Source organism: Antedon mediterranea, chromosome 3 (assembly GCF_964355755.1).
Source record: "Antedon mediterranea chromosome 3, ecAntMedi1.1, whole genome shotgun sequence".
Taxonomy (NCBI): domain Eukaryota; kingdom Metazoa; phylum Echinodermata; class Crinoidea; order Comatulida; family Antedonidae; genus Antedon; species Antedon mediterranea.
The window spans coordinates 37,545,169-37,571,655 of record NC_092672.1 but is presented as its reverse complement, the minus strand read 5'-3'; the positions used below and the strand labels follow the sequence as shown (position 1 = coordinate 37,571,655).

Genomic DNA, 26,487 nt, shown 5'->3' with positions numbered 1-26,487 from the left:
ATGTACAGTAAATGGATTTCATGTAATATCTACTACTGTGCTACTTCATGTACAGTAAATGGATTTCATGTAATATCTACTACTGTACTACTTCATGTACAGTAAATGGATTTCATGTAATATCTACTACTGTGCTACTTCATGTAGCCTACAGTAAATGGATTTCATGTAATATCTACTACTGTGCTACTTCATGTACAGTAAATGGATTTCATGTAATATCTACTACTGTACTACTTCATGTACAGTAAATGGATTTCATGTAATATCTACTACTGTGCTACTTCATGTACAGTAAATGGATTTCATGTAATATCTACTACTGTACTACTTCATGTACAGTAAATGGATTTCATGTAATATCTACTACTGTACTACTTCATGTACAGTACATGGATTTCATGTAATATCTACTACTGTACTACTTCATGTACAGTAAATGGATTTCATGTAATATCTACTACTGTACTACTTCATGTACAGTAAATGGATTTCATGTAATATCTACTACTGTACTACTTCATGTACAGTACATGGATTTCATGTAATATCTACTACTGTACTACTTCATGTACAGTAAATGGATTTCATGTAATATCTACTACTGTGCTACTTCATGTACAGTAAATGGATTTCTAATCTTTTTTCCAAGCATAATGCACTTTTCAAAGTGTAACTGTTAATAATGCAATAATACTATTGTTCTATGTAGGCCTATACGTTTACACATCTCGCGGTGTCAATACCAACAATTGAACAATTTATTTTCAAACATGAGATATTAAAGAGGATGTATTCAAATTCAAAAAAATTATAATATTCGATATCTGTCGCGCTTTAAAGGTTATAGAGGGCGCTAGCTCTGTTATCGATATTATGAATAGGAGTATTACAATAATTTACAAGTACTGTTGTTATTTCAGCGATGATTTTCAGGAACTAACAGGTATACCGATTACAAATAGTTAGTTAAGAAATTGTCGGTTGTTATAATTGGTTAGGTGCTGTAGACAACCCGTGAGTATTTTGGATGAAAGTATTGAAACAATTTTTAGTAATTTTAAGGTGGCATTAGGCTAGAGCTCTGTACGATACTAAGACCATGGAACTATAGTTAGTATAGTAAGTGGTAAATATTATAATGTAGGCATATAAGTCTATAATCTCTATGTCTGTTGTAGATTTATGATAAACTTCTAGGTTTAACGGGTTTTGTAGGCTAGCCTTTTGAACCCACTTATCGTGCCCAATATTTGTAGAGTGGCATGTTTGAATGTTAAACTAATAAACGTTATCAATTGCATGTTGTTTAATATTATGTTTATTCTTTTTATTATTTTACAATATGGCTTGTGAAGTAAAAGTCAAATTGAAAGATTCCTAATTGTCTACACTATCAAACTTTATGTGACATCAAAATGTGATATTCCCATATAAGGACAGGATGATGTCATATCACTACCATATTTGGGCATATCACTATACCATATTTGGGCATATCACTACCATATTTGAACCCATCACACTTAGCTTAAAGCATAAACAAATGTTTACTGCTGTTGATCGTTTATTTTTGTTTCTTACTAAATAGGTTCGACACTATGGTATCGTTTCTCAGTTCATTACAAGGACCAATCCAAGCCGCACTACGTCCAGCCGTCTGGTTACCTGGCATTCGTAGCCTACATCGTCATAGAGAAAAGTATGTGTATAAATGAAATTATATGACTTTTTGGGGTAAAGATAAAGTTTATGGAAAAAATAAACGTTATGATGATTATGCTGGAGTGATGATGATGATGGCGTGATAGTTAGTGATGTGAATTATAAATGTGTGAGTGGCCGACGAGCATTTAATATAGTGAAACCGTAATTACGTAGCCATAACATCGGCAAGGGTTCGAGCCTCACTTGCTCCATGGTTTTGGTGGTAGAACAAGTCTTCTCGCGGATAATAAGGACTATAAACCGTAGGTACGGTGTATACACATCGTACGGAGCTGGGTTACCCCGGTTTATTAGTACATACACTGATCATAACTGGGCCCACTTGGAGACCAGTCTTTGACTAAAGAGGTTACCCACAATAAAATAAACAATACTAAATATGAATAATATGAATAGGCGCTTAGAAGGTCAGGGCATAATGAAGAATGCAATAAATATAATAAACTCATTACCAAAGCACGTAGCCTCTCTATTCATTTTCAGATGGGTTTGTTCAGAAACAGTAGCAGAAGAATGTGTAGCCAAGGTAATAAAGGCGGTTGATACGGTGCAATTACTGGATCCTAAGTCAACCTACCAAGTTCATAAAGTAAGCACATACTTAACATTGAACATTCCTCTTATTACGTAACATGCCAGGTTACTTGTTTAAAGTAAGCAACATTTAAGTAAAATACTTCAAATGCAAATTACTCTTTCAAGAACCAAGTAAATAGGCCTATAGTAGGGAATTTTTCTTTTTTGTTGATCCAATCGATCGAAAAGTACTAAAAAATTTTAGAATATTAAATATATTTTTTCTTTGGTACTGCAGGTCGACGAGGAACATTATTTTGTGGAGATATTTAACTATACGTGGGCCGAGTGGTTAGATGTGGTAGAAATTGAGTTTAGACCTGGTAGAGAAAGTGGTTCTGAGGCGAAGGTTTGCTTTTCTCTCATTCTTTTTACTGTTTTTTTTTTTTTGTAATAGACACAAATAATGAAACCATTGGCCCGACAAAAATGGGCATGCCAACGTTTCACAATGTAGTCCGGTTTACCACTGATATTTCTAGATTTCTAATAATACGTCGGTCTTTAAGGCCAATTTACACAGACAAGCGGTAACGGTAATACGGGCAGTTTACGCGCTCAGAGATACAGATTCTACGTGCGACAAGCTACGCGGTTTTCCGCTTACCGTTACCGACCACTCTTCTGTGTAAACTGAAGTTTATACAGAACACTTAATAAGGCTCAAAACGCTTCACATTACCCCGGTCATTCTCAGTTGTCTGAACCATACATCCCTATAAATGTCGCAGCCAGTTTCAGTGCCAGTTTCAGTTTTCTTTTTACATATTACACTATATACATTTATTATAATAAAAAAAAACTTTGATCTTGTGTGGAGATTACAATAAGCCACACGTCTGGCTATAAATCTGAACCTCCAGATAAAAAAAAACCAATAAATATGATGATGACTGAAATAAGCAAGTAGAAAAACATTACACTTTGAATAAGTTCTTCTAATAAGTACAAAAAAAAACAGTAATCATCAAAGTTGTGTCTTGGCCCATTAGTACCCATTTGTACACCTGAGTAGAGAGAGGCAAATGCATGCGACACCAAGCGGCGTTGGATTCAAAATCACGACCAGTCTAGTAGTTCAACGTCCAGCGTTCAAACCGCGCCACACGCCCTCACTTTTTGACCCAAAATGTGTTCGTTTTTACTTTTTCAGTGCTATTCGTTTTCAAGTGGATTTCTTCCAACATGGGTACCATTTGCCTTTATTTTCAACTGTGTAAGTAACATGTTCAATCATGCCTGATACACACCACGCTGCAACAACAAACAAAAGGTTTATTGTTAAGGTAGTCTCTGTGTTATAAAGCTTGGTTCTCACTACTGGCGCGCGCGCAACGCAAGGACGTACCGCAACGTAAGTGATTGAACCAATAACGAGCGATGGATTATTCGAACAGTGGCTTTTCATTGGTCAACTCGCTTGAGTTGCGCGTACGTCCTTGCGTTGTGTCTAGTGGGAACCACGCTTTACAGAAGACACGTTTTAATGAATACTTCATAATAATCTTCATAATAATCTTTATTGTCTTTCTTTCTTGTTAGTTCTTTTTCACATACATGAAATCAAAACTAAAGACAAAAGACCAAAAAAAAAAGCTTTCGCTTATCGAGTTTTTGCCTTTTAAAATAAATAAAACTTAAACTAGAACGTATATCATTTCTGAGAAAGAAAAATCTGAAGAAAATTAATTACATAAATGAAAATTAATAACTCACTGGCATTATCAATATGAATATGAAATAAGTAATAGAAGAGTATTATACACATTTGTTTTTTGTTTTTTAAACTGTATAGTTTATTCTGATTCTATTTCTTTATAGATATTTTTCTTTGTACCCTTTTATGACAACAAGTTCAACAGTAGAAGATTAGCAAGACTAAGAGAAGCTATGGAATTACCATGTAAAGTTGTACCCGGCAACGATTAGCAGAACAGTCATACCATCATGTTGATTAAGTCGGTCATGTTGTGCTTAAATCATAAAGCTTAAGTAGTATAATATATTTATCAAACGTGTCATTTTTATCTTTAAAAAAATGAATTTTTTAAAGGTCTTTAGATTAATACTTTTCTTACGACTACAGAAAATAGACTTTTCTCTGTAAGATCCCTGCAATATTGTATTATTATAATGTAAATATATATTACTGAATAAATGTAAATGGATTTAATGGATTTAATCCAATTATGATTTGAGAACAGGAGAAACAATGTTGGATAATCGTCGGTGAAACTGTACTTTTTCGTTAAAATTTGAAAATGAATTAATAAAGATTATATTTAATAATTATGTAGTTAAGAACAGTTGAGCGAGTTGACGTCCAATGACAAGCCACTATTAGTTCGAATTATCCATCGCTTGTGATTGGTCAAAACACTTACGTTGCATTACGTAGTTGCGTTGCGTCTCTAGTGGGAACCAAGCTTTACAATATTACCATACGTTTTAGAAATCGTAAAAACCGCAAATGTCAAAACATCGCACGCTTTTTCGAGGGACAATCATCGAAATTATTTTTCAAACGGCGCCAACTTTAATCAGGTCGAGTTGTTTGGGGATCCCGGATGGTCTGCTTAAGATTGAGCACAGATGATATTAACAGGGAGTTGTATTAAACTCCCGTGCGTTGTACTCTGGTATTATATGACGTCAGAATAATGCCATCAGATCAAATTGTTTGGATGACATCCTAATTAGTCAATCTCAGGCATTTGTTTAATTATTATCTCTTAAATTGACATAGTTTATTATCGCTTTAAAAATGTTTGGATTTTACAAATTATATATGTGTTTTATAATAAATTATTAATTTTAATTTCAACATTCCGAGGATTTTTTTTATATTTCCTTAGGCCTAGTCCTTCTGACAACATACCAAACAGATACTATACAGAAAAAAAAGTTTATTGATTGTAGGATTAAATGATATTTGTTTTATTTAAAAAAAATGTTCATAAATGTTATTTGAATGGAAAACTATCATGAGAGTGAGACCTACATTAAAAACACATTACCCTACATTTTATTTTGCGTCGGATAGGTTTTTACACTTATTTTGAGGTAAAAAGTTATTTACATTTGCGGGTGACATGTTTTAACATTTACGGTTTCGGTAACATTTGTCGGCAATATGTTTTATAAATTTGTGGTAGATAGTTGTTGACAATTATTTCGGGTTCTAAACCACTACGACGACCTCCTCCACACATTGATAGATAATGATTTATGTACACCCCTAAATGAAAATGGAATCTACCGTAGGTATGACGGAGGTTCGACTACTTCCCTTTCTTACACATTGCATTTGACACGTAACGGAAGATGCCCCAGGGGGAAAGTAACCCACGCGAATAAAAAAACATGGAGTACGCTACACTGAATGGATGGGATATTGCGATCGTCGTTGCATATTTCATATTTGTGCTTTTAGTCGGATTATGGGTAAGTTTAATCTTTGAAATTAGTTGTAGTGTTTCAAGGAGAAATGCGTGGACCGTGTGAAACAAGACTTCATGCACTGACCTTCAAAAGTAGAGCAGCATCTAGTAAATAGTAATACTAATAGTATAGTATTACTGCTTGTGTAGTATAGTGCTACTACTACTACTACTACTCTAGTAGGCTACTATATACTACGTACACCAGAGAGCATGCGGCATATGGTATCCTGTGTAATGTATTCATCATACTGTATTTCGATCATTTTCGTTATTATATTTTGCTAAATTGTTTTTCTTTGTGTTACGCTGAGCAAATACAACAGTGTGTTCTCTATTGAAATTGGTGTACCGTGCATACAGACCTAGCTACTACTAGTAGGCCTATATATATAAAAATGGATATTTTTAATAAAACACAACCGATAACAATTATTTCATAAACGCACCGTAAACTGTGTAAGGTCAACTGTCATAAGGTCTACTTTTTCCTCGATTCCTCGATCTATTGTTTTGATTTTTTTTAAAAATCTGTATGCATCAATTCATTTCACTTTTTAGCTGTATTAAAACAACAACAATCTCTAACGAACGCCAACAAAATTATCTCGAGTGTTTAGTAGTAGTGTAGGCCTACCAGCCCGTGTACCAGCACTCGTAAACTGGAATGTGTAATTAAGAAAAACGTCGTGTTTATGTCACGTGTCGTCAGCTGCAGACATCTCGTAAATATGGATCCAAAAATAAATTATAATATTTCTTTTAAATTGCAATTAGCACAGTGCGGTGTAGTGTGTAAATTGTAACCTTGAAATATCCAGGGTAGTCTGCCCAAAGGGATACGTACGACAAGCATCCGTTTAGGCGGGAAAACTGGTGACCCATCTCTCCCCCTCCCCCACTTAAAATCAATTAGAAATTATAATCCATTATATAATACGACTAAATACGGTAGCTTACATAAGACATACTGTAAGAAACTACAAACAGGCTATTGAAAAGTATGATAAAGGTCGAATCCATTTATGGTTTTTTAACAAATTGGTGTATAACATGCTATTATTTTATTGTTCAAACAACGATATGGTTTGTTTTATGACGCTTTTATTATAGTTAAGTATACATAGTTTTTGTATATGGCCTGTAGGGGAAAATTTAATGTCATGGAGAATATTCTCAAATAAATATATACTTAAATTTGAGTTTAGAACCGAACGTAAAAATTGTACATTGTACAAATCTCTGTGATTTGAATAATGTTTTTATATAAAGGTGTAATTGTTAGCTGTTTATACTACCGTATGTCTCTACATAGCCTACTCGTAAATCTAATAGTATTAGTTTGTTACTGTAGGCTATGTATGGAATCTTGTGTATCGGAATCTTTTCACAACTTTACCGTATTAGTAACGGTAAAGTGTTGAAAAGATTCAGATAGTCTCTTGGCTTGCAGCATATTAACCTTTTGTAGTGGTCACATGTCGTTAGTCATGCAAAGTGATTGTATATATAGAAACTGACCATTTATTCGCCCGACGATCTAAACGATCTAAACAAAACTTTGTTTATTTGTTCATAAGTTGATTAATTGTCGAGTTTCACGGTTCTCTTTTGTTGTAAAGTCGTAATTCTTGAAAACTTTATTATTTCTCATTTTACGCAAATGATGTACTATATGTTGAACTATAAACCTAAGAGGTCTAAGTTTTTCATTTGAAAATGAAAAACTTATAATAATAATAATTTAACTCTTCCCTGATACATTCACATTTATTTAGTCATCGTTTATAATTACAATTTCAGTATATAATTGATGGCAAGGGTCCTGAAAAAAAGTTTAAAATTCTGTTTTCGCAGGACCCTTTTACATAAAAACATAAACAAATTTAAAAAGTTCTGGTCAAGAGGAGCATATTAGGCCTAATGTTAAAGTATCGAAATCCAGTAGGTAGATGTACTATTTTTTTCATATCATTCTAATCCATCTTACACTTTATCTTTTCGTTTTATTTAGGCCTCATTTCAGTCAAGTCGAGCCACCCTCAAGGGGTATTTCCTTGCAGGCAAAAATATCGTTTGGTGGCCAGTTGGAGCGTCCCTGTTCGCTAGTAATATCGGTAGCGGACACTTTATCGGATTGGCCGGTACAGGAGCCGCATCCGGTATTGCTGTTGGTTCTTTTGAATTCAATGTAAGAAATACATATTATTATTATGTTTTGATTGATTAAGCTATCGAAGAAGATCAAATATTTGACTAAAAGATTAAAGATGCAGCGAACGGGTATATTAATAATTGCTTATTAAGAGTGGAGTGGGGGGGGGGGGGTGATGGGCGACCGGGGGTTTGGCACCGAGTGATATGCGACCGGTTGATGGTCGACCGGGTGATGAATGACCTGGTGATGAACGACCGAGTGTTAGGTGACCGGGTGTTGAACGACCGGGTTAGGCGATCGGGGGTTGAGCGACCGAGGTTAGGCGGCCGTGCTAACTTGATCCATACTCTTTCAAAGTGACCAACAAAATGTAATAACATAAAATCACAAATGACGGTGTCGTTTGTGTGTACTTTAATTTAGTACACTTGGTTGACGTATATTCATAGAGCACTTTTGTTTATTTTTACAGGCAATGTTTATCCTATTACTGCTAGGATGGATTTTTCTGCCTGTGTACATGGCATCTGGCGTAAGTATACACAAGCGACAAGTGCTACTTTCCAAGTTTACTCAAAGGGTTGGCCTATAAAAGACAACTCTTTATTACCGGTTGTAAACTCGAGGACTATAAAAATCGACTATACAATGTTACTCATCTTTGTGTATATTGAACAAACAAAATCGATTTGTAGACTCAGTTTCAAATACAGGGATAGTTTATAACCTTTTGTTATATAATATAATACGTTGCTCAACCTTGTAATGTATTATTAACATATCGCACTGGTACCTACGTTGAAACATATTTGGGGGTTGGGGCGGGGTTGGGGTGGGGTTGGGGTGAAAAGATGGTAGGGATTCCTGGTTGGAATACAAATGTACAATTATTCTTGATACTCAGCCTTTAGCTTGATTCCCACTAGATACGCAACCCAATGACGTAAGCGCAACGTAAGTGATTCAACCAATCTCAAGTGAAGAGTTATTTGAACTCTCGGTTGCCATTGGTCATCTCTCGAGGTCCTTGCATTACGTCTCTTGGGAACCAAGCTTTAATTTCAATTTCAATTTATCATTCATACCCATAGCACGGAAACTTCAAACTATATACATCCTTACACCCAACTTTATTTTCCAATTAGTGGTCAAATCTCAAAACCAAACGGTACTGGAATAATTTGACTAACTACATAACAGACTAGAGAGAGAGAGAGACACGCCCTTTTTGGCGATATTTGTCGATGATCACAGCTTTTATCAGTCCCGATCCCCAGTGTACCATTTGTTGAAAACAACAAAATGTTAAAATAAATATCAAAAGGACAACTAAACCTATTTAGGACATACAGTCTTGCTATTTTATGCCTAATCGTACATCTGTTTTGGTTGGTACATATGGTTTGTGCTGGTAGCATATCCATAAATTAGTGTTATATGAAAACATTGTTTGTATAAACTGGTTTTGTGAATAACAATACAAATAGATATTTATAAGGCCATCAAACTGTGATTTTTGTTTTTTTAGATTTACACAATGCCCGAGTATCTGAGGAAACGATTTGGTGGCCAACGTGTCAGGGTATATCTTGCCTGCCTAGCACTCCTCCTTTCGGTGCTAACAAAAGTATCAGTAAGTTAAGGTGTTCACCGTCTCTTATACAGTATACTTCCAAAAGTACCAGTAAGTTAGGGTGTACACCGTCGCTTATATATCGAAGTACTTAATATAGAAATAGTATCTTTCAAAAATCCATTTTTTTTTTTTACCTGAAACCACAACACTTAATTCAATTTTAATTTATGTTCCACATACACCACCCACAAGTATGTACATGCAGGATGTATATCTTGAAGCTAATAAGAACATTTGAAAAATAATAATACCGTCACGAATTAACAGTACTAGGCCTCCAGAGATAGAATCGAAGCAGTTATAAGCCTGTTTTGTCCCTTACAGGTTGATATGTACGCTGGGGCTCTGTTTATTCAACAAGCCTTGGGATGGAATCTGTATGTAGCTATCGTATCACTTTTATTGATTACTGCTGTGTATACCGTAGCAGGTAAGCTTGGGAAAGCTAGTTTGTATCGTATGTAACGCCGTTTACGCAACATTTCGATGAGAGGAACTTTTATGACGTGATACCTAAATTAAGTGCATCGATATGAATTTTTATGACGCGATATGTGAATGAAATGCATCGACATGAATTGAATGACGCGATATTGTTTCATAGTATCGTGTATCAATTAATATAAAGAGAGAGAGATCGAATTACGTAACATAAAACTATCTGTATTGTACGACAATACCAACATAATTAACATTGTAAAAGACAAACAAAATGTACTTACACAATTTCTAAAGATCTATTATAATTAATTAATTATTAATTTGCATACAGGTGGTTTAGCCGCTGTGATTTATACAGATGCATTGCAGACATTGATTATGGTTGTAGGATCTGCTATTCTGATGGGGTTAAGTAAGTGCTACCAGTACTTAGAAAGCCGCGAAGTAGTAGTTTATCAGCTTATGGGAGAGATTTGGTACTCATATCGAGGAAGTCATTTAAACGGCTTGATATCGTTGTTTATGTATTAGCTGTGTCATCAGAATATTTAAAAAAAAGGATAGGCACGCGCTTTTCGATTTTTTTCTGCATTTGATAATCGCAGGATATTGCTAAGCAAGGCTACTCAAGCTATCAAGTGGTATAACCCGCCTACTGCTTACACGATCAGTGGTTTTAGGCTATTCATAAACTGTATTGAAGCTTCACCAATGTTAATGTCATTTAGGTTTTGCTGAGGTGCCGTATTCGGAACTTCAGGTGAAATATTTCCAGGCAATTCCCAATACAACACTGGAAAACCCAGAAACATCGTGTGGCTATCCGCGAGAAGACGCCTTCCATATATTCCGTGATCCATTAAACTCTGACCTACCATGGCCTGGTATGGTATTTGGTATCACGATCTCTTCCATCTGGTACTGGTGTACTGATCAGGTGAAGTATTTTATTATACATATTAGGGGTCTAGATTGTATGATTATTATTTTATTATACATATTAGGGGCCTAAATTGTATGATTATTATCTAAAGAATACGCGGGTTCTTATTAGTGGTAACATCAATATTGCCATAGGTTGCTGATTTTTTTAAATTTGTTAAAAGCCTGCTTTCTTGCCGACATAAAAACTCTGACACAGACAGAAACAGATTCTGATCGACTTTTATTTTTTGGTGAAATGGACAAATTATATCTATTAGCCGTATAAATACGTACATAGTACATCTATTAAAACAGCCCTGTCTTCGTTGGACTTAGTATTCGCAAGTCCTATCGTGCGAAAGGAACCATGACAGCAATCTAACATTCCTTCCTCTGTCTCGACACAGGTTATTGTCCAACGTGCTCTGGCGGCCAAGAACTTAAGTCATGCTAAGGGGGGTTGTGTCTTTGCTGGATTCCTTAAGATTCTTCCGTTATTTTTGATCGTTTTCCCTGGCATGATCAGTCGTGTGCTGTTCGTGGATCAAGTCGCCTGCGCTACAGCCGATACATGTATGGACGCTTGTGAGAGCGAAGTCGGCTGTACAAATATCGCTTTCCCATTGCTCGTCTTGGAGGTGATGCCCGTAGGTAAGTAATTGGAATATAAGCCGTTGGTGTATGTGAGTGAAATTATTATTATTAATGCTTGCTTCCCACTGGAGATGCAACACAACGACGTAACGCAACGTAAGGTATTTGACCAATCACGAGCGATGGATTTATTCGACTGCGTTGCGCCTTGTACGTCCTTGCGTTGCGTCCTAACCAAACCAAGCTTAAACGTATCCAACTTATTCAATTACCTTCTGGCCAACTACATTGCTTACATAGAAGTACGTGGGAACTTCTTGAAAATTTAACATAAAGATAAATATACTATATTATTGTAGAATTGTAATAAGCGACATTACTGATAATTTCGTCTTATGACGCAAGATATGTAATCATCTATACGTCTTAATTATTTTAATAGGTTTGCGAGGATTGATGATTGCCGTGATGTTATCAGCGCTAATGAGTTCACTTACTTCAATCTTCAACAGCAGTAGTACAATATTCACGATCGATATATGGCGACGAATCAGACCCAGAGCCAGTGAAGCGGAACTCATGATAATTGGCAGGTAAGGGTCATAAGTTTTGTTCTGAAGAAGAATTATATTGTTTCTATACAATTATACATAGTATTTATTGTAGCTTTATATTGTACTGCTTTGTGCTAACTGTGACCTTAATGGTCAACGTTTAGGACGCCAAGATTATACATTGAAAATAGCAATAATAAAATAGCAGGACGGTCGACAATTACAGCCGTTCGTTTTAACGCTGCCCCATTTGACTACGTAGCTGCGCAATTTGACCACATAGCTGCGCCATTCGACTACGTAGCTGTAACAGTATAAAAGTCAATATTCACATACCGACTTTGAATAGGTGGTCGTCGAATGACTTATCGTGAAAATGAACGGTCGCTTTTGTGTGTTACAGAATAGGCATACAGTGTGTGTTAATATTAATAAATCAATTGTTTCACAAAAGAAACATTGCCGAAGTAATAATTCACGTTGCGTACAATGTTTAAATATACAATTATTGCGTAATATCAAACTTTATTCCAGTGTGATGGTCACAAGCTCTGTCTACACTATCAAACTAGTTTGACAAAAATCAATTGTGATGTGCACATATATGGTAGTGATATGCCCAAACATGGCAGTGATATGACATCATCATGTCCATATTGAGCTTTATAAATACAAAGCATATTCGTCACTTTCCATGTTTTATCTTTAATACAGAATTTTCATTCTGGTGATGTGCGTAATAAGTATACTGTGGATTCCAATCATCCAAGCTGCCCAGGGTGGTAGATTATTTGACTACATTCAGTCCATTACCAGCTACCTGGCACCTCCGATCTGTGCTGTGTTTATACTCGCTGTAGCCTGGTGGAGAATTAACGAACAGGTAGGTCTTCTTTAAGCCTGTTTGCACTACGCGCGATTCCTAAACTCTGATTGGTTACATATTGTTCGCGTCACAAAAAACTTAGATAGAAATATGGATACGCTTTCGGATTTTACAATAACATGGTTAAAAGTGACGCATGCATGGTTTCATCTAAGTAGGCCAACATCGACTTTAAAATTATCGCATTGATCATCAGATGAACTAATTATGTGCGGTGCGTGCGTGCGTATCATTAAAATGTCCTTTTTGTTAGGTACTTTGTGATTGGTTCCTTTGCGCGTACGTCATGTCTTGCGTCACAGAAGCCAGTTCTATGCTTTACAAACAACATTACTATATTACTATGGCGATCAGCCTTCAGTGGCCTGCAGTCAAGTCTGGGATACTCTATAATGTGCGTTATAGAACACCAGAGTGCCTTAACGCCCGAGAAGACACGCAACTAACGTTAGCAAACCCAGCCCACAGCCATCTGAAAACCAGATATTTAAAAAAAGAATTAACGGGAACTTGTCACCTTTGTTGTGGCAAGGCAATCTAACAACATGCTCGCCTTGCCAAGATAGGAACTCAGTCCTTTGATCTTACGTCTGGCTGCGACAAATACCAACGCTTCGTACAATTTTATTTTTCTAAAAATAGTTTAATAAACTACTGTGTAACGATTGTTTAAAATAACACATAGGCGCGCATATACCGTACATGCAGAGTAGCAGATTTGAGAAACTTACCTCCGTTATTTGTACTACCAGACTGATCTTCATTAACAGGCTCACCAAGAACATGCACCTAAAACAAAAGTACACAATATTAAGATGCACATATAAGAATACGGGTACTGTATGTTGTAATGGGATAATGTCAGAAAATGCCTTTCTGATTCTGGAGGTGATATCTGTTATTGATTTGTATGCGAGACCTTTCTTATGAAAATTGTTTCTTTGCGAAAGTAACGGTTAGAGCAAGAGGTAAATGAAATATTTTAAACATTTACAAATATCCATACCAGGATAAACTAAGCTGTACGTGAGCACACAGGTGCCTACATTATACCAGGCTTCATGAGATATTGTTTTGTTTAAACAACAATTTTAATTTTTTTTTAAATATAAAAAAAACTTATATTGAGAGGGACATAGAATTAAAGTGAAGTTTACAAAGCCCGACGCCCAACTTTGTTTTTAGACTTTATGAGATTAGTCTGACATATTTGATATAAAGCACCCATACCAAGATGATACTTACCTTTTCAATGTAATTAAATGCATCAACTGCTACAAAGTTTTTATTCAACGTTCCGTTTTGTTGTTGCCTGTTGATTTGGCAAGTTTTATTATCGACTTTGTAGTTTACCGACAAGCAGTAGGTATTTCTAGAACACACCAACAAACATTGTACATGATTGATGTTTGATAATTCGTAACTCCAGCCCAGAAGAGCACGTTTCGAAAATACAGTGTACGGGACAGAAGTCACCATTGACGCGAATAAAAAAAACGGTAGGCATAGGCCTAAAGCAGAGAAATACATTGTGAAGAGGAAACGTTAAGCGATGTGTTCGATGCTGTGCGATACTTGGGAATTGTGTAAGTGTAATTCTAATTTTGAAAGATGTTGCGATATTAAACAATTCAATTCTGAATTTATTTGAAGCAGTCAGAATTCGATCACTCTTAATCTTACCGTATTAAAATAATATTGATACTCTTTATTTTCCATATGGAAATACATTGGAAATTTATTTAAAACTGCCGATACATATTTATAAAAATCTCTCAAAAAAATTTAAATTAAGAGCAATATAAAGAATACAGTTATACATAATTTAGATTAATAAATATCTTATTGGACTAATAAATAACATGTTATGACATCCCGATAGTTATTATCTGATAATAGATAGATAATAATAATAATAAAAGAATGCAATTATTTTACATTTAGCAATAATTCAGATTAATATAAACATAACTTATTGCACTAATTACGTTGAAAATATAACGTCATGACAACCGGTTCTTTATAATCTATCTAAATTTTAAATTAAAAAATACAAGTATTATATTAGAAGGCAATCAATTTACATTTAGAAAAAGATTAAAATATTTAAACTTGATAACCAGTTCTTTATAATTATCTTTTTTTTTAATATGACATGGCATATGACCTGTGCTTATTTTGCGTTACTTTGTGATTGGTTTAGAATAATTCCGTTACGCGTACGCACTTGTATGACGTCATAGTTCTCTATGATTTACGTACTGTGACGTCATAGTACTATATGTTTTATACAAAAGACATTACATTTATTAGGATGGTTGTTTCAAATGTGCAGTTGTCATATCCCGTGATAACAGCCGTCAAAAGTTATGTTGTTCTTCGTTGAGTTGGTGATAGTCTGCTAGGCCTAAATTTCCTATAGGATGCCAATTTCTTAGTAAGACACTCAACGCCCGAGAAAACATAAAAAGAGCGTAAAGATATTCAAAGGCTCTTGAGAACAGTAGTCTGATTCTGAAAAGAAGAATTAAATTAATTAGAATATTAACTTTTCATAACACATTGATTCAGTCCTTGCCCTGGTTATTTTGTTGAGTCTTCAATTTTAGTCAATTCTATGCGAGCACGGTACGTTACATCAAGACATTCTAACAACAGGATGCTGAGCTCCGGAGACCAAAGGGTTTATCTGTGGCAGCGACACGATCAGTTCCCCCCATTAACAGACACCACGAGCCGCGGAGAATAGTTGCATAGTACAGTATATATTTTATTTATATTGAGAATGCAGATTTTAGAAACATACCACCGTAACTTGTATCAGGCTCTTCATGAACGACGTCCGGCCCGAGAATATCCACCTAAAACAAGAATACACAATATAGTACTGTAATGCAGTTATGTGTGTATGGGTAATGTGTGGTGTAATGGAATGGATTGAAACATTATAACGTCTTAAGGTCCATTTACACTAGGACGATAACGATCGACGATAAATAGACGAAGTGTGCATTTTTCATACATAAAACAAAACAAATACAAACAAATTTCATTCTAGAACTATAGAATAACCATGCTTCCCTTGATGAAAATGATTTTTTCACACGTCCAATTAAATGATGTCATGATTTGTAAGAGCAATAATAATAATATCGTGACAATACAACGATTTTATTGTTTTTATTTATCATGACGTCATTTGATTGGAATTTTAAAAATACTATTTTTAACAAAGATAGCATAAATGATTATTCTATAGTTCTAGAACGAAAACCTTTCTAATTTGTTTTTGTTTTATGTAAAAAAATGCATGATTATAATATTTATCGTCCATCGTTATCGTCCATCGTTATCGTCCATCGTTATCGTCCATCGTTATCGTCCTAGTGTAAATTGGCCTTTATTCTGGAGGCGGTGTCTTTTATTGATTAAAGACAGTTCTTTCTTCCCGTTCTTGCTGCCAAAATAACGGTTAGAGCAAGATTTAACAATTAAAATGACATTTGAACATTTACCCAACTAACACTTCCATGTGATGTACAGTGAAACGCTGAGAGAGACCCTTTATATTCCAGACACCCAGCATCTGCCTACTAATCCTTGTTTTTAGGGTTGATGAGATTTTGTTTAGATAAATTTGATATAATACCAAGACGATACTTACCTTTTCAATGTATTTGAATGCATCAACTGCTACAAAGTTTTTATCTAACGTTCCGTTTCTTTGTTGCCTGTTGATTTGGCAAGTTTTATTATCGACTTTGTAGTTTACCGACAAGCAGTAGGCGTTTCTAGAACACACCAACAAACATTGTACATGATTGATGTTTGATAATTCGTAACTCCAGCCCAGAAGGGCATGTTTCGAAAATACAGTGAATGGGACAGAATTCACTATTGACGCGAACAATAAAAACGGTAGGCATAGGCCTAAAGCAGAAAAATACATTATGAATATTAAACGTTTGTTTTTCTTGTTGATGTTGTACGATACCTTGTAATTATGTAAGTGATAAAGTATTGCAAATGTAGAACGATGTTGCAGTATTGATCGAACCATTTTAATTACTCCGGACAGTTAATGCGGACGTAAAATTTTTATGTTAAAATTCGATCACGTAAGGGTTTGAAATTTTTATTATTTTTTTAGCCTTATAATCTTTACTATATTAAAATAATGACAGAACTATTATAAATTAATGGATCCACTTTATTGTAAATTATTCATGTTAAAAAAGACTGTTTGTTTGCTGTATGATGAAGACTACGGTACTGTATCATTGAAGACATTATTCCAAGTAAACATTTCCAAACCTATAAACTTAGTGTCTTCTCGGGTAATTTGTGTGTACTTAAGTAAATGATTTAGGTTAATCGGTTAATTAAAATGATCTTACAGACTTTTAAACTTGTTAAGTTCATTTCAAATTGGTAATTGTACAGCTAATGTAGTTATTGTGTTTTTATTATTTTCCTTAAAATGACTTCTTATTTTTATTCATATGTACGAGTTTTATTTCTGTTTCATTCTTTTCATTGCTAAGTTACAGGAATATCCCCAATACTTTATTGTGTTTAGTATTGTTTACTCTGGCGGCCATGATTTTTAAAGAAGTGCGCTATTTACAGTGTATATGTAATACAATTTGAATTAGTATACTTTACGGTACCCGGTAATTTTTAAATATTTTGTTGACGTTATTATCATTTACATTGACTGCTGCAATCACAAGTTACATTCTTCTAAATGTAAAATTGGTGTTGTCGATTCAATTCGAAATGGGCATGATATATCAAAGCAACGCAGTATCCCCTCCCCCATAATTATATTCAATTATAATCATCGATGCATTTCTGAAAGAGAATTTTTTTCCACAACAATGATAACTCTTTTAACATTTGATTAAAACATTTGATTTCAGGGTGCTTTTTGGGGGTTGATGTGTGGTCTTCTCGTTGGTCTTATCCGTATGATATTGGACTTTGTCTATTTGGCGCCCGGATGTGACGAGGAGGACGAGAGGCCAAGTGTGGTCGCTGACGTCCACTATCTTTATTTTGGCATCTTGCTTTTTGGTATTACTGGTATTGTTACCATTGTGGTCAGCTTGATGACGCAGCAAATTGACAAGAAATTTGTAAGTACTTTCAACTGAAATTAATGATTAGTAAGATTTCTAAAAACATGAATGACCTTTTTGCATTTTCGTGTTAATTTATTTTGATATATTACTTTCGGTGATACATAAAAATAGAGCAGTCAATGACAACTATCGAAAGACGTGTCTCTGCAACTACCTTATCCATAAGGTTTATCGCAAATAGCTTGATTACACAATGCATGATTGGAAGAGTTTAGGAGCAAACGTCACTACGCGTACGTACAAACAAATAATCACGTACGTACGCGTCGTGAAGTTTGCTCCAAAACCCTTTCCCCCATGCGTCGCGCTACGTGCGATAATCCTTATTATTTAATTTCATTTCTTTCTGTCTTTTTATTTTGTTGTGCCATTATGAAAACAATTACTTTGAGATTTTCAGGATTTTTAGCATTTTTTACTTTTTGGAGTGCACACGCGCAAGTATATTGTATTTTATGATTGATATCACAGCTTGTTCGCCTCACGTGGTCTACTCGTTTTGAAACAGCAGAAAGAGAAGAAATTTCTGTTTCCGAGCATGAAATGGAAGAGACATATGAGAAGGAAGATGATTATGCTGAAGGTAAGACGTTGTTTCCTTGTTTGCTGCCAGTAATATTCAATTCAATTTATTTTATTTCGGAAATAACTCATCCATATCAACTATTACGTACAAACAGAAAAAGATAAAAGACAATCGCAAACTCTTAAATGTATAGGATACTTCTCCATCTACAATACATGTTTGAGTTATGGAGCATATGTTTGCAAACACAAGCGACAAGAATAGAACTATTCAACATAAGTTGCATGAATATTGATAGACTCTGCTCAATTCCAACTAGAACAGGAATCAATCAATCAATCAATAGCAAACTGATATGTATATACAAATAATTGCCTTGTAAACAAACAAATAACATAATAGTCATGTCCATTAAATAACATTACAATTGGGTTAGCTTGTACAGTATTTGTATAATGAATGAATGAATGAATATTGATGGACTCTGCTCAATTCCAACTAGAACAGGAATCAATCAATCAATCAATAGCAAACTGATATGTATATACAAATAATTGCCTTGTAAACAAACAAATAACATAATAGTCATGTCCATTAAATAACATTACAATTGGGACACGTTAGATTGTACAGTATTTGTATAATGTATAGGGAACAAAGACATTGAAATTAGTAATTTTTTTTCTTTGTTTTTCTAGAAGAGACTTCTTTCCCACGCAAGGTTCTTGATTGGTTTTGTGGAACTGGCAACAAGAGACAAGCTGTAGATGAAGACCAAACGTCATTCACTAAAGACACCAGCATCAAGGAAGGACACCGAGAAAAGATCATTTTAAATATTGGCGCTGTTGCTTTAATGTGCACGAGTGTGTTCTTCTGGGCCTACTATGGTTAACACGTTCAATTAATATACAAATAATGAATGTTTATGAGTGCAATGGTACAAATAATTTCATAAGGTGAAAGGTTATATTTTTACGCGAGACGTATTTGTTTTTTATTTCAGTTCTTTCTCTACTGAACCAAAACAAATAATTCCATTCACTGAATGGAATTATTTGTTCCATTGCACGAATATGAAACATTCATTATTTGTTTTTTATTTCACGTAAAGCATTTTAGTTCTCTCTCTCTCTCTACGGAACCAAAGCATACGATAGCGGGTACGATCTCAGCAATAGCTTCCACGAAAACGCAAAATTCCAAAGTACTTTACAACTATTCGCGTAGTGCAAAATTGTGTTTACTTTAATACTGTAATTAAGATGTTCAATTTCGTACATAAAAGTTACAAACGAAAACTTTTTAACACGCACTTATACCTGTATTCTTTTGCGTGTGTGCACAGGTTTTTTGGAAACGATTACACACGTCACGTATTCAGCATAATGTGAATACAAACGATTACACACGTATTCAGCATAATGTGAATACAAACGATTACACACGTATTCAGCATAATGTGAATACAAACGATTACACACGTATTCAGCATAATGTGAACACGTTTTCACACTTATTAAGTACTGTCAGTTTTAAGCAATGCAAATAGGTTCATACGTACTGATAATGTATGTTATACCTTGTTATAGTAGATATATACACTCTTATAAACTATATAGGCCTACTCAAGATTTTAAACGAATTTACTATAGTAGTATATACTTTTACATAGTAAGAATACTTGTTACTTAAAACATTTTTATGAGAAAAACAATTTCAGAAATTTAATAATAATAATAATAAAATAATGATAAAATATAGTGATTACTATAAGTAATAATCATTATACATCTTATCTCAAATTTATTTTGACAGTTTTAGCGTGTTATCTAGTAACCCAGAGTGTGTTACTAGTTAGCGTGTTATCTAGTAACCCAGAGTGTGTTACTAGTTAGCGTGTTATCTAGTAACCCAGAGTGTGTTACTAGTTAGCGTGTTATCTAGTAACCCAGAGTGTGTTACTAGTTAGCGTGTTATCTAGTAACCCAGAGTGTGTTACTAGTTAGCGTGTTATCTAGTAACCCAGAGTGTGTTACTAGTTAGCGTGTTATCTAGTAACCCAGAGTGTGTTACTAGTTAGCGTGTTATCTAGTAACCCAGAGTGTGTTACTAGTTAGCGTGTTATCTAGTAACCCAGAGTGTGTTACTAGTTAGCGTGTTATCTAGTAACCCAGAGTGTGTTACTAGTTAGCGTGTTATCTAGTAACCCAGAGTGTGTTACTAGTTAGCGTGTTTGTCTAGGATAGTAACCCTGAGTGTGTTACTTTAGATGAGTTTTTTTTAGTTCATAATAAATGTTTTATTTGTACTATAATTAGTATGAACTCTTTATTACACTCACAATAAATTAACTTTCTACAGCTCTGTCTACACTATCAAACTTTATGTAAAAGAAATGTGATGTGCCCATATATGGAAATGATGATGTTAAGTTTGGTTCCCACTAGTACGCAACAGAAGGCCGTAAGCGCAACGCAAGCGAGTTAACCAATGACTAGTGACAATTCGAATAATCCATCGCTTGTGATTGGTCAAATTACTTGCGTTGCGCTTACGTCATTGCGTTGCGTGTGAGTGTGAACCAAACTCTAAAAATCATTTTTAATTTAACGTCAAACTTGTAAAGCCGATTCTCCGTACGGTACTCTATCTATATAATGTGTTCCATATCATAGGCAAATTCCGTGATACTGCGGCACATGTGTAAAATATTGTCATATGCTATTGTGGCGCTGTATTTAACATAACTCTAAAGACATCTCTATGACAAAATGCCAATGTGATACTGGATAATAAGGTCGCATTTTTAGACATTTAATATGTCTGTCAAAATTTCATAAAACAAAACGCTAATAAAAATATGAATAACGAATACACTTTGTGTTGCTTGCTTGCATAAAATTATAGATAATCTGTTTAATGTACTTATGTGATACTACGAATCTTTGTGTCCCCACAAATATTGTACATTTTAATAACTTACTAAGCTGCTCTGAAAAGAGCGAAACATAGCAACTAATAAAAGTCTAATTTGCATATTCAATGAGAGCGTATTTGCCGCGAATTCCGAATGCCGTTTTGTTATTCTGTTGTACGACGGCAATGGAGGAGGGCGTGAACTGACAGAGCCTTCAGTGGGTACGTATGTTGTGGTATTATTATTATATATATGCCAAATGTATACTTTTTTTTATATCTATTACCAATCAAGGTACCGTAATCGTTCCAAACGGCTATATTTAATTCATACTTGCTCTCTTTCTGTTCCGTGAAACCAATCAGTATGTAGCTTAGGCATGGTCTTCTTTAGTCATTCACGATATAAACACATTTTAATGTGTATTAAAAATAAATAAGGCTTTGTTGTGGCAATCGTATTTATGTTTTATATTTTTACAGGTCGTACGTAATACGGTACATATTTACCGTTTTTCGAAGCCTTAAATTATTAGACAAAATTCATGATGACCCTCTGTCGTCGCTTGACGTTCGCGCCTCGTTATCCTCCGGCCGGATGCTCAGAACTGGCTTGCGTGAAGAAACATAGTAAGACCCAACAACCCGAACCATTGGAACTACCATACATATTCAATTCAATTGATGTATGCCTATGTAAACATTTTGTAGGCCTATATACATACGTATGATAGTTAATAATGGTTCGTTATTTTTCAGACGAACTAATACATAGTTTAGTAAATTAGTATACAGGTGGATTGAGCTGGTTGCAGTATCTTATTCTCTTTAAATCCGCTTTACCACTAAGCACACAATGCCATTTTATATACCTCGGTGTATAATGGTATTTATGTGTAGTGTTGTGTCATGCAGTAATGTAAGATAACCAATGTCGCATATTATCTGTATGCGCATGGTCGTTGTACAGTACCGTACCGTGTATTTCTTTTTGAATTGTTATTTTACTAACATTATAACGGATGATTACATCGCCAATGGATAAGACTGATATATTTTTACGTAATTTGGACCGTAATGTTTTAAGTCTATATTGTTTCTTTGACGTAATTTGGACTGTATTTCGTATATTCATACTACACTTTAAAAACAATTGTATGCATTGTCATGATATTGATCATGAAATATTTTAAGTACGATAGTAAGACAAACTTAACATCAATCATAAGTCAATCACAGTTATTGTTTATGTTGCATGATACAACACGCTGACGTGCAATATCCCTATAATGTTGTACGTTAGCTCCAAATAATTTGCATTTACAGGTGGACTACAGGTAAGTAACTAACGCAGCAAGACATCGCTTTTGAAGCTTTCAAAACTCTGTAAGTTCAAAGGTACTATAACCCCCGGGTGGTCTAGCTCCCTACCCACAGCGTTCGGGATGGGATAGCCCAAAATGGCTACGCGCGTTTGTGATCCAACTGTTAGGCTTGTGATGAAACTTTAGTGTTAGGCTTGTGATTTAGCTAAAAACTCATGGTATTTTTTATTTTATTTTGATTGTTAGTAGCCACTGGTGCTGACAACTTTTTTTCGTGGTCAGCTGGTTTAAAACCACTTTTGTGACCCGGTACGTGATGATGTTTGGTAATGTGACGTCATGTCTTATGTGACGTCATGATGTCTTCTGTGACGTCATGATGTCTTCTGAGACGTCATGTCTTCTGAGACGTTTAGCGTTTCTATCTTTCTATCTTCGCACGTCAGCACATCTTGCATGACTGTCACTAATTTAAAATAATATTTCCGTCGAATATAGTTAACCAAGGAGTTGTATAGGGCAACTCTTTGAGTAACTCTGTTTGATATAAAATAGGTAATAATAATTAATTGTATTTATTTATTATTTATTAAAAAAAATTAGGCTATGTAATATTTATTTTTTTTTTTAAAGAAAAAGGATAAATTTTATAAAATGGAAATTTAAAAAAACAATATGCGGAATAAGGTTTACAAAGAAGTCTATATTCTTCTTGTGGTCTTTTTCAATATATAACAATAAAGCTTACATTTCAATATATTTTTAAAAGATGTAAAAAGAATCATTCGTTCACATAATGTACATAACACATGCTCATCTAGTTAGGATATTGGGAGGGACCAAATAACAAGTGTAGGAATGTATAATGTAAACTGCCTTCCAGTCATTTTGGTGGACAGTATTAGAAAACTCTGTGTAAGCGCGACTTAAGTTTAGGGTCATTTTTGTAAACTGTCCGCCAAATGGCATGGAGTGCAGTATTTAAGAAATCTGTAAACTAAACTATGAAATGTGTTGCTATAATCTTCGTTATAGTCGCATAGCCAAATTACCTCGTCATTTTCAACGAGGTATTCTATATAGTGTACTTCTGTACCCTATATATGGCAATACATATTTAATGTCATCGGTAACGATTTGGCGGGATGGGTTGGTTTTTAGGGCCTGTTCCAACCTGAAACCAACTTGTCAATTTAAATCGGAAGGAAATTACGGAAGTTGTTTGTATTCGTTCTATGTTGGCTAATGTGTGGCTGTGTGAAAGCCCAGGCCAAAGGTTTGTATCATGCCGCTAATGTGTGGCTGTGTGAAAGCCTAGGCCAAAGGTTTGTATCATGGCTAATGTGTGGCTGTGTGAAAGCCTAGGCCAAAGGTTTGTATCATGGCTAATGTGTGGCTGTGTGAAAGCCTAGGCCAAAGGTTTGTATCATGCCGCTTGTGCTTCTCAAAAAGCAGTCGATGACACGAACTGCTTAATTGAAACCTATAAAACTATACTTTTTTTTTTTATTCCACATTTATTTAGTCATCAATTACAGTACATCATAATTACAGTACAACTGAGAACAGGGATCCTGCATAAAAAAGCTATAGCTTCGTTTTTTTGTAGGACCCTTTTACATAAGAACAAGTATATAGAACTTAAATAAACAAAGGTGTTGTTAATCAGCATATAGTGATAAAAAGTATTTTTTTTTACCTGTTTTTTTATACATTTATAAAAAACTATAAACTAATAAAATGTACCAGAAATGTCTAAGAGAACTTATAAAGTAAACATATTTCCCTGTCCGTGTTGTTATCGATCAACATTTCCATTAATCAGTAATGAGTAAAAATGTGTTTGATTGGACCGACTGTTAAATAAAATCTTCCCATACCTATAACCATTAATTCTGGTTTCGACCAAGATTGCTTTTTTGTAGTTATAGTTTCAGATTCATAGTGTGTTGTGTTCAACCAAACCTTTGCTCCTTGTGGCTTGGCATTCAATGCCCAACGTCCAAACAGATAAGTATAGTAATGTAAAGTAAATAATAAGAAAGCATATTTTAGTATTACTGTACTATATAGTGCGTATCAAAATAAAAAAATTCTCTAAAATAAAAGCTTGATTACCACTTGGACGCAACGCAAGGATGTAAGCTCACCGCAAGTAATTTAACCAATTATAGTGCGATATACCGATTATTTTCAATAGGTTTCTGTCTACAAGGCCTAAATTATTGACAAAAAGTAACTAATACTCAAAATGTTATGACTTTAAAATAAGACTTCTGTACCTTTGAGGATTTTACTTTAACTACTAACAGTAATTTTTCAATATTTATAACCGTAACTATAAAATTCATCTTATTAACATGTGCGAACTGAGTTTGAACTACTTTGTGTGACGTAGTGAAAGTGTAGGCCTACTCGGTTGTATTTGGCGCAGTGATGCATGTAACATAATTTAATGTAAGTAAATAATATCATCGTTATGTGTTCACATTTTGCATTCGCATTCTAGGATTCGTCGACTTTCTGAGCTGATGACGTCTACTGCAGATTTATGTTGTTTATACACACTTTCAAAAATAACATTAATGTAAAATCCTCAAACTTTCAGAAGTCGAACTTAAACCAACTTAAACCTCTCGCGCGCTTAATAATATAATAACAATAATGAATTGTCTATAAGATTGTATATATTTATGATATAAGTAGGACATTACATCATTATGCAAGCTAGGCCTGCATAACTAAAAGAGCTTGGGATGTCTGCCTTTAAAATTTCACATGCTTATGTCACACTGATTGATAATGTAACTAATTTCCTTTTGAGATTGGATGTAGGCCTAAATATCAAAAAGTGGAGATGGGACTCACCAAGTGGAGATGGGACTCGCGAAGTGGAGATGGGACTCGCGAAGTGGAGATGGGATTCACGAAGTGGAGATGGGATTCACGAAGTGGAGATGGGATTCACGAAGTGGAGATGGGATTCACGAAGTGGAGATGAGATTCACGAAGTGGAGATGGGATTCACGAAGTGGAGATGGGATTCACGAAGTGGAGATGGGATTCACGAAGTGGAGATGGGATTCACGAAGTGGAGATGGGATTCACGAAGTGGAGATGGGATTCACGAAGTGGAGATGGGATTCACGAAGTGGAGATGGGATTCACGAAGTGGAGATGGGATTCAAGACATACAGATGGGATTCAAGAAATGGAAATGACTGAAATGATGATAGAATTAATTTTCTCGTAGATTCTTCGGAATCAACTCAATTGGAACAAATTCCAGGCCCATTGAACGGTGAGAAAATATGTTTAATAATATTTATTTACATAAAAATATAAATAAATTTAAATATTCATGCATGCTACGTGTTTTTAAAATCTACAGCGTACGTTTGAAGACAACTTAAGTACGTCGGATTAACCGCCAACAACTCAGCGCGTTGTAACGGATCTGCAGCAACAATCTAGGCTGATTTCAGCTATCAAGTATGTTCATTGTGTTGCGTCTATATATATTAATAATGTGATGCTAGGGGTCTTTCAACTATTTGCATTATTATATTTTAAGTAAACATTTGTTTTCATTCGTCAGACGCTTACTGAATGGTATCTTGGTTTCTGAAAACGAAC

The 26,487-nt window shown here is 34.7% G+C and overlaps 2 protein-coding genes and 1 long non-coding RNA gene across 3 annotated transcripts; 2 read left to right on the top strand and 1 right to left on the bottom strand.

Moving 5' to 3' along the window:
- Nucleotides 1–950: 950 nt before the first annotated feature.
- On the top strand, nt 951–4,505 carry LOC140045493 (uncharacterized). The gene is made up of 6 exons (XM_072090419.1): nt 951–1,017; nt 1,592–1,702; nt 2,212–2,317; nt 2,543–2,653; nt 3,458–3,520; nt 4,126–4,505. Exons 2-6 carry the CDS (start codon nt 1,602–1,604, stop codon nt 4,231–4,233), a joined length of 489 nt encoding a protein of 162 aa, XP_071946520.1. The 5' UTR covers nt 951–1,017; nt 1,592–1,601; the 3' UTR covers nt 4,234–4,505.
- Nucleotides 4,506–5,598: 1,093 nt separating this feature from the next.
- On the top strand, nt 5,599–20,970 carry LOC140045491 (sodium/glucose cotransporter 4-like). The gene is made up of 13 exons (XM_072090416.1): nt 5,599–5,748; nt 7,759–7,935; nt 8,375–8,434; nt 9,431–9,535; nt 9,863–9,968; nt 10,311–10,391; nt 10,708–10,916; nt 11,311–11,554; nt 11,940–12,090; nt 12,766–12,934; nt 17,860–18,075; nt 18,553–18,664; nt 19,306–20,970. The coding sequence occupies exons 1-13, from the start codon at nt 5,668–5,670 to the stop codon at nt 19,500–19,502; spliced, it is 1,908 nt and encodes a 635-aa protein (XP_071946517.1). The 5' UTR covers nt 5,599–5,667; the 3' UTR covers nt 19,503–20,970.
- LOC140043945 (uncharacterized) lies at nt 15,024–16,924 on the bottom strand. The gene is made up of 3 exons (XR_011844442.1): nt 16,602–16,924; nt 15,744–15,798; nt 15,024–15,451 (listed from the first exon to the last, which is right to left on the bottom strand). It is a non-coding gene; the product is annotated as an uncharacterized lncRNA (long non-coding RNA).
- Nucleotides 20,971–26,487: the final 5,517 nt, after the last annotated feature.